General features: G+C 59.3%; 1 protein-coding gene across 11 annotated transcripts in view; it reads right to left on the bottom strand.

Annotated features, from left to right (window-relative positions):
- The window catches only part of Ehbp1l1 (EH domain binding protein 1-like 1), a gene marked incomplete at its 5' end in the record, with an annotated part of 18,231 nt that extends 9,149 nt beyond the window's left edge, over positions 1–9,082 (bottom strand). For 2 of the 11 annotated variants that reach the window (XM_013513867.1, XM_005384477.2), the window contains 11 exon segments: positions 278–326; positions 411–568; positions 1,032–3,564; positions 3,723–3,870; positions 3,956–4,021; positions 4,656–4,798; positions 4,877–5,055; positions 5,135–5,188; positions 5,473–5,568; positions 5,746–5,803; positions 8,669–9,082. In XM_013513867.1, the coding sequence (XP_013369321.1) occupies positions 278–326; positions 411–568; positions 1,032–3,564; positions 3,723–3,870; positions 3,956–4,021; positions 4,656–4,798; positions 4,877–5,055; positions 5,135–5,188; positions 5,473–5,568; positions 5,746–5,803; positions 8,669–8,772 (3,588 nt within the window). 11 annotated transcript variants of the gene reach the window in all.

The following is a 9,082-nucleotide window of genomic DNA, read 5'->3' on the forward strand; positions in this document are numbered from 1 at the left end:
TTATGACTCCCCAACAAAGTCAAGAGCTCCTTATAACTCTGCACTCCTTGTTTTCCCCAGGGCTTGGCACCTTGCCTTAAAAGCTGTTGGGCTAGGAATATAGCTCGGTGGCACAGTGCCTGCATGGCAAGCATGAGGTCCTGAGTTTGAATTCTGGTACCAAAAAAAAAAAAAAAAGAGTGAAACGTGCCCAAAAGCCACTGCCAGGGCCTGCAGCCCACAGCTTCCGGTTCTCAGGCTGCAGCCTCTTCCCAGCCCCGCCTCCCTCCTGCCTCACCTGCTTGTTGTTCTGTTTGATGTTGAGCGGGTCAAGGGAGGCATAGTCACTGCAGAGAGGGCACTGGTCAGCGGCGGCACCCACACCACCCTCCACCCGGCTCCCCATTTACCCCACCCCACCGGCAGCTCACATCTTGTCCGGATAGAATCGGTGCAGGATGGCACAGAAGGCCAGGCCATTGCGCCAGGATGTGGTGAAGTTGGTGATTCGGACACCCCGGTAGCCAGTGGTGACCTCCTGGCACCACTCCAGTAGGGACTGGCTGGAGTTGACCAGGGTAGGTGGTGCCTAGGGACACAGGGAGGGGTTTAGGGGATGTATTCCTGAGACCTGAACCCACTGCCCCTCGGGGAAGCTCAGGCCTGCCACAGAAGTCTCAGCTATGAGTTTTCAGAGGTCATCAGAGACTGCTGGCCAGAGCTAAGGGGTTCCAGCTCAGAAGTTATCTGCCAAGGACATCTAAAAGGTCAGCGGCCCCCAGGCAAGATCAGAGGTCACCAGCAGCCACACCTCAAGGTCAGCCCAGAAAATCAGCTTAGGAGTATCCAGCTCCATGCAGCCCAGCCCAGGGAAGACAAGGTGGGAGAGCCAGGGCATCCTGAGGAAGCAGGGCATGAGGGGCTCCTTGCAGCTGAGCCCCCCACTTCACACCACCTCAGTCTCAGGCGGGTCCACGCAGAGCCGCCATTATTAGCGCAGCCCCAGGTTAGTGGGAAGAAGCAGCTGGGCCCTCAGCCGTTGCCATCCCTACCTGGCTGCCCGGCAGCCTCCTGTCCTCTTCAGGCTCCTCTGGGGAAGTGGCCCCCGAGCGCCTGGGCACCCCAGCCCCTGCCCCACTGGCCACCTGTGCCTCAGTCAGGCCAGCCTCTGGGACGCCTCCCTGGGCTTCTTTCCCCTTCTCGCTTCCCAAGACCTCAGGCTCTGCTTCCTGGGCCTCAAAAATACCAGATTTATTCTCTATAGGCCCCAAAACTGCTATTTCTGTTTCCTGGGTCCCCCAAACCCCAGATCTGGCCTCTGACACCCCCAAAACCCTAGCTTCTGCTCCCTGGACCCTCAAAACTTTAATCTCTGCTCCTTGTAGTCCTGAAACCTCTGGCTCTAATTCCTGGGATCCTAAAACTCTTTGCTCTGCGACTGGGACCTTTAAAGCCTCGTGACTGAGAGCTTCCCCAACTCTAGTCTCTGCTTCCTGGACCCCCAGAGTCTCAACTTTTGCCTCCTCAAACTCTGAAACTGCAGTTTCTGTCTGCTGGGTCCAAACTACCTCAGCCTCTGGCCCTGAGACCCCTGAACTCCTAGTTGCTATCTCTTGGGTCCTCAGTATCTCAGCTTGTGCTATCCTGGTCTCCATCTTCGTCACTTGGGGCTCTGATCTCTCCAACTCTGCTTTCTCAGCTTCTATCCCTGGGACCCCTAAACCCCCTACTATCTGCTGAGTCCCCACTATCTCAGTTTCTGCTACCTCAGTTTCTATCGCTGAAACCTCTGAAGTTCCTACCTCTATCTCCAGGGTCCTAGACTCCTCAGCTTCTGTTCCGGTCTCTACCTCTGGGATCTCCAAAACCACCACCTTTGTCTTATGGCTCCCCAGTATCTCAGACTCCGCCACCTGAGCTTCTATCCCTGGAGCCCCTGAGTCCTCAGTTGTTGTCCCTCGTGTTTCCAATATGTCATCAGCCTCTTCCTTCCCAGCCTTGGTCTCTGGTACCCCACAACCTCCCACCTCCACATTTTGGGCCCCCACTGTCTCAGCTTCTATCTGCACAACTGTGGGACCCTCAGATACCCCCTGAGTCCCCAATATCTCAGACTCTAATATCCTAGTCTTTGTCCCCAGAACTTCTGAACTCTCACCCTCTATTTTCTGGATCTCCAGTACTTCAGACTCTGCCATTCCAGCCTCTGTCCCTGGCATCCTTGGAACCCCTTCCTCTGTCTCCTGGGCCCCCAACATCTCACACTCTGCCATCTCAGCTTCTACCCCTGGAACCTCTGACCCCTCAGCTGCTATATCCTGGGTCCCCGGTATTTCAGCCTCTGCCTCCCCACCCTCTATCTCTGGTACCCTAGAACCTCCCACCTTTGTCTTCTTGGCCCCCAATATCTCAATCTCTACTGCCCTAGTCTTTGTCCTCAGAACTTCTGAATCCCCAGCTTCTATTTTCTGGGTCCCCAATACTTCAGAGCCTGCTATCTCAGTCTCTTTTCCCACCATCCCTGGAACCCCTGTCTCCTGGGCCCCCGGTACCTCCAAACCCGCTGGCCTAGCAGCCTCTGACTCCAAGAGCCCTGATCTTGCTGTCTCTGTCTCCCAGGCCCCCAATATCTCAGTGTCTGCTGGCCTCGTCTCTATCTCTGAGACCCCTGATCCCCCTGCTTCTCTCCCCTGGGTACCCAGTACCTCCCACTCTGCCTGTTCAGTCTCTGCTTCCAGGACTCCTGACTCCTCAGCTTCTGCCTCCCAGATCTTCAGATCCCTAGGTCTTGCCCCCTGCTCAGCTGAGGTTAGGGCCCCTTGAGACCTGCTCACCTGGGGCCCGGTGCTTGCTGATCCAGCAGAAAGGCCCTGCTCCAGGCCTGTGCTCTCAATACCAGGGGCTCTGTCCCTTATCTCCGCATCCTTTCTCTCCTGGCCTGCAGCGTCCCCAGCCCCGCTGTGATCACTGAGATACCCAGAATACCCTGCAGGCTCTGCTGAAGATGAGCTCAGGCTTGTGGGACCCTCTTCCTGCACCCTGCCTCCCATCTTCCCCTGAGAGCCCCTTGGAGGTGCCTCAGGAGTCACCCTGAATCTTGCCTCAGGCAGAAGCCCTGCAGCCTCTGGTCCCGTAGCGGCCACATGTCTCACCACACGTCTCTGCTCAGCCTCAAAGTCACTATGTTCCGGACTCTCTGGAGTCTCTCCAGCCGTGTGCCCTGACCTCTTGGCACTCACCTCTCCGACTCCTGCCCCTCGCTGGCTGTCCGCCCTACCCGCCTCTGGCCTGTCCCCAATCTCCCCCTCTCCAGCTTTGGGCCTCTGCCCTCCCCAGGTGGCTTTGGAGTCCATAGCCTCAGTGTCCAAGCCAGGCCTGCCTCCCTGGGCTTCTGCCCCTTCCTGGGGGCTTGTCCAGGCCTGGGTCTCCCCCGAAGAACCCGCTCCTGCTGGGGGAGCCTCTGAGGCATTGGCACTGGGGACCTGGTTCCCCTCTTGGAGGACTGGGGGCTGAGGGGCATCAGAGCCTTTCCGAGGCCGAGGGGCCGGGGTGGGGGCCGTGTCCTGGCTTGGCTGCCGCGGGGACCTGGGGAGAGAGCAGGACAGAATGCTGGAGGGGGCTCCTGTGCCCCTCAATCTCAGCCCCACCCCTCCCTTCGGATTCTTGGAGCACTAGAGAGGCAGTCGGTGAGGGGGAGAACAGCTCCTAAAAGCGGCAGGACTAGGACTGGTTCCAGATCTCACCTTGCCTCTGGTGGGGTTCCTGGGGGCCCCACCTGGCCCCCGGCTATTGTAGTTGGTTCTGACCCCTGGCCCCGGGAGGCCCTGGCCGGGGGCACAGGGCCACTCACAGGGGCTGGGCTGGAATCCTCAGTTTTAGTAGGGCTGGCATCTGGGGAGAAAGAGAGAAGGCACTAAAGCCTAGGCCCTGTGACCTCAGGTCTGGTCCCCACCCAGAACCCCACCCCAGGCCTCACCTGCCTGCCTGGGGTATACTTGGCCCTCATCCTCTTCACGAAGTGTCTTCAGCTCCCGAGAAGAATCTGTGCAGGGGGTTATAGGGGACAACATTAGCTCTGGGCGGAGCCCTGCAGGTCAGACCCCCCACCCCCAACTAGAGTCCAGGGCCTACCTGGGAAACGCCCCAGCCTCAGAGCACTGCCTAGGCCTGGAGAAGGGATAGGCCCACAGCGAGGGGGGCGGATGACAGAGAAACAGACAGAGATGAGAACACAAACAGAGAGAGAACCACAAGAGCAGACAGAGAAAACCCTTAATAAGCAGCTGGGAGGACCAGGACACAGGTGGGGAAGGGAGGTGGGGAGGGGAGGGAAGAGAAGCCGGGAATTGGACTGCAGCTGCCCTGGGCTTCTGAGCCAGCTTCTCAGTCCAGGTATCAGTCAGGCAAGCACCCACCAGGGGCTGGGAGAGCCAGGGGCATGGGGAGGTGCTGGGAACCCAACCTATAGGGTTCACCCAAGGACTGAAGCCACCAGAATGACCAAGTTGGGACAACCCGGGCTCCTGGGGAGGTTGGGACTGCTGGGCAGTGGTGCACTCCCACCGCTAGGGTACATACTAGCCTGCATCCAGCACAGCCAGTGTGGCATGTGGCCATGTGCCTCCCACGCCCCCCTGGTCTTGGCAGTCTCAACCCACAGCAGGCTGTGGGCCCACCTGGCTGGGGGCCTCGAGCCCGGGCCTCAGGGGCCCCTGGGCCATTAGCCTCATCCTCGTCACTTTCGGCAAAGTCCTCCAAGTTCCCCACATCACTCGGCTTCACGCTCATGAGGCTGGCCAAACTCTGCATGTCATCATCCCTGGAGGTCAGAGGTCAGGGATGAGGACTGGAGTCAGAGATCACAGGACAGGGCCAAGGGGGGCAGGTGGGTACTCACGTGGCTCGGCCCTCCCGCAGCAGCACCCCTGAGAGGGTGAGGCTCAGCTCAGCATGAACCACCTTCACCGACTTGGGCTTCAGCCGCAGCCGCAGCGGGACCTGGGCTGGCACAGGCCCTGCATGGCGGGCCAGGTCCACCTCAGCTGTGGCCAGCACCTTCCGCTGCCCCTTGGACTCCTGAGGGTCGGGGAGGGACACAATGGGGGCACTGGCCTGAAAACCCTGAGACCCCAGCCCCGCCCACGCTGGCACTCACATTCTCAATAATAAATGTCCACTCTTTGGCTTCATAGTGGTCCACATGGGGATCCTAGGGAGAAAGGCCAGGTGAGCACAGGGTTGTGAGGAGGGCAGTACAGGGAAAGGGCCTATGCTAGCTCAGAAGGTCCCCCAGCTTCTGATCCCAGCTGCCTCTATGACTGCAGGTGTTGGAGAAGTCTCGGGGGCTGCACGTGCTTGGTATGTCTCCCCCAGAAACTCTCGGCCCCATCCCTCTTCTTTCCTGTTTGGATAAACAATCCACTAGGACACCCCCTCACTGCCCACTGCAACCACCTGATCATTTCCATCCATGTCAGAGAGAAAGAGACTTACTCTGTACAGGGTCACGGAGACGTCCACATTCTCAGGCACCATCCACACCACAGTGCCCCGGTATGGGTTCTGGATGCCTGGCTGCCAGCTGTGGGCCTGCAACAGGCACTCTGAGTCCTCCTTCGAGGATTAATTCTTCCCCTCCCCCCATTCCCTTGTCCCCAGCCTTGACCCACCTTCCCCTTCTCGGGTGGATTCTGTCTGGTCGGCCTTCCCTTCAGCCCCCCTTTGGCCACATCCCAACCTGGACCCCCAGTCATCATCCTCCTGTACCTTGGAGCAGATGCGTCTGTTCCGCCGGGTCCACACCACCACCAGCTTGTCCGGCTGCCTGGGGAGGGGGCCGGCGGGGGCTGCTCAGTCAGGCTCACCCAGCCTCGCCATGCCCTCTTCCTCTTCTTCCCCAGCTCCTGCAGGGTCTTCCTTCTGACCCTGGCCCCTTCCCTCTGGGTAGTCTCTTATCTGGGGCCACAGGGTGCAGGGTGGGGCTGCTGAGGCAGGGTGGGGCTGAGGCAAAGGGCAAAGGCCCAGACAACATGGGCCAGCAGGGACCGTGAAGGAACAGAACGAGAGCTGGAGACAGCAGACAGGCAGCGCAGACAGGCAGCAGACACAAACTCAGACACAGAAAGAAACAGCCTCGGAAGTTCATTCACTTGCAAATTATTTGTGCCGGTGTCCATTCTAAACCAGACCAGTTTGGGGGACAAAGCAGAAAAAAAAGAGAGGCAGCACCCTTCTGGGGCTGAGGGCAAAGGAGCTGGGGAAAGAGGCCTGGCCAAAAGGAAAGCAGCCAGGGATATAGCTCAGTGGCACAAGCACCTGCCTGGCAAGCGCAAGGTCCTGAGTTCGACTCCCAGTACCAAAAAAAAAAAAAAAAGACAAAAGGAAAGCAAATTCTCAAGCTAACCTTGGGGGCTCATGAGGGAGACAGGGATGAGCAGCAGAGCAGAGGCATCAGCGGCTGAGAATGCGTCAGGATCTGGAGAAAGAGGGCTCCAGGCAGAAGGAAGGGCAAGTGCAAAACCTGTGACTGGAGGAGGGGCAGGGACAGCAAAGGGCACCAGATGGGAGTGACACCAGCGAGACCCAGGGCCAGCTTGTCCTTAGACACCCACAAGGTAAGCCTGCTGTGCCAGCAGCCCTTTGCTAGCCTCAAGGGCCCCAAGGAGTGTCAACCAGGACTCCTGCTCCCCAGAACCTAGAGACGTGGACCAGAGCTTTGCAGGGAGATGATAATAACAACAGAGTCCAAGCTGGGTGTGGTGGCGCACCCCTGTAATCCCAGAACTCAGGAGGCTGAGGCAGGAGGATCGTTGCGAGTTCGAGGCCAGCCTGGGCTACAAAGTGTGCTGAAGGCCAGCCTGAACCGCAAAGCGAGACCCTGTCTCAAAAAGACAAAAAAATAATAATAAAAATAATAACAGAATCCAGAGGAAGTCAGGAAGGACTTCTCAGGGTAGGTGATGTCTAAATTGAACAGCACATGCAAGGCAGATTCCGAGGAAAGGCAGAGATGCGCAGAGGCAGAGAGAAAGTGAGAGGAGAGAGAAGGCTGCACAGGGCCTAGGCCCAAACACAGGTGATGTGGACGGCCCCAGGGAAAAGGGACCCTTTGGATCAGTGTCCAACTAGGATGGGGGGAGGGGGTTAAGGGGACAGCCAAGCAAAGGCAATACAGTCACCCTCACCTGTTCCCAGTCCCCCACCGGGATGCTCAGGTATGCCCACCTCCCTGCCCCTCCAGAAGCCAAGCCAAGATAACTGACTCTCCTGTTAACCCTGGAGGATCCTGAGCTCCAGAGAAACAGCCAAGTAGGGTTGCATAGCTGAGCCTTGAGCCTTCTGGCCCAGAGCTAAGCTCCCTCCCCCAACCCCAAACTGCAGATGAGGGCTAAGCAAGGACTGCCAAGGGGCCTTCCCAGAAAGAGGAAGCACACAAGGGGTGCCTTCAGAGGGCGGGGTCTGGCTCAGCAGCCTGACTCAGGCCAGACACGCCCTCCGGGAGAGCTGTGACCTGGGCAGGAACAGCTTCCTAGCCTGGAGTCCAGGCTAAGAAGCCAGAAGGCTCTATCCCACCGCCTGTGACTCAGCTGTGCTAACTGGGCCTGCACCCTAGGCCTGCTCTCCAGGACCGTGCCAGCGCCCCCTAGCCTCTCCTAGGATGCTGGGGGCAGAACCCAGAGGCCAAGATTCAAGTGCCAGCTCTGTACTGTTAGCCCAGCCAGCCTGTACTCTCTGGATCTCAGCCAAGTGGCAGGCCCAGCGTGAGCAAGATCAGGGACATGGCCGCAGTTCTAGGGGCCCCACCACCGCTCACTCTCCTCCCTGTGAACCCCAGGCTCCCTTCCTACCCTAGCCCTTCCCCTAGGGAACCTAAATTTAGGCCTGCCTAGTGGCTGAGGCCCCCACAGCTGTCCCCTAATCCACCAAGGGAAGCTGACACCAGTGAGCATGTATATTTAGGGTGTGACGCGGGGGCCCGGCAGCTGCGGAGGGGGCATATGAACCAGATTGCCCTGGGCTGTCTGGCACTCCAGACCAGAGCCTGCACCCTCTCATGTGTCGCCCCCTCACCGCACTGCCTTGCCCTCTGCAGGCCCCCTTCTCCTGGACCCACAACCTCCTAGGTCCTTGGGCCCCTTTAAATCACTCCCCCTTCCTCCTGATTCCTCCAAGCACTCAGTTTCCCCTTTTAAGGGCATGGTGGAGACATTTCCAGCCTCCTAGCCCTGGCTCTGGTTGAAGGGAGGGGGGGGTCCTCTGGCTCAACAAGAAGGCAGGGGAAAAGGGGGAAACATCTTTGTTTTAAGGTGGGCTAAAGTCCCTTAAGGTTTCTGTCCCAGCTCTGACCACCTGTAGACCTCAAAACTTGCCACCCTTTCCAATTGGCCGAAGACATTCCGGCTCCCTCCCCTACCCCTGACCAGAGCTGAAAAAAATGTGGGCATAGGCAGATTCTCAGGCCCGAAAGCCCTCACCTCCACCCCGCGAAGCCTCCCCACGCCCCAGCTGCTGGGGTCCTCAAACTTGCAAGGAGCTTCAGTCACCCTATGTGCGACACATGGGCCCAAGCTGGGTCAAGGAGGAGGAGGGACCTTGACTACACGGCTGGGGTAGGGGTGTTTTTTGGGCTGGGAAGGCAGGATGGGGTCCCCACTAACCTGGGGGGGGTCCCCTCAGGCCTCCCACTTACCATTTCTTGGTGCACTCCAGTACCAGCTCGTGGTAACAGGCCACGAACTGGAACTTAGCGGCCCGCTTGCCCACGCGCTGCAGGCGTTTCCACACCGAGGTCATGGCCCCAGCTGCTTCTGCCGTCCCTTCTCAGGCCCGCGGCTCCCGCTGGCCGATGACTCCTGGCCTGGCCCTGGCCGGGGTCCCCATGGCCTCAGGGGCTTCTATCCGTGGTACCCGTCCCGTTCGCCCCGTCCGTGCCGTGGTGTCCGGGTCTCCGACCTGAGGTCTCGGTCGCCCAGTGCCGCCGCTGGAGTCGCCGGATAATCAGGCCGGTCTCGGGGTCGCGGGGCAAGTCCAGCTGCCCCAAACGCAGAGCGGCGCGCGCGGTTTCCTGGAGCCGCACCCCCGTCGGATGCCGGGCGGGGCCGCG

This window comes from Chinchilla lanigera, unplaced genomic scaffold (assembly GCF_000276665.1).
Source record: "Chinchilla lanigera isolate Chin_1 unplaced genomic scaffold, ChiLan1.0 scaffold00021, whole genome shotgun sequence".
Taxonomy (NCBI): Eukaryota; Metazoa; Chordata; class Mammalia; order Rodentia; family Chinchillidae; genus Chinchilla; species Chinchilla lanigera.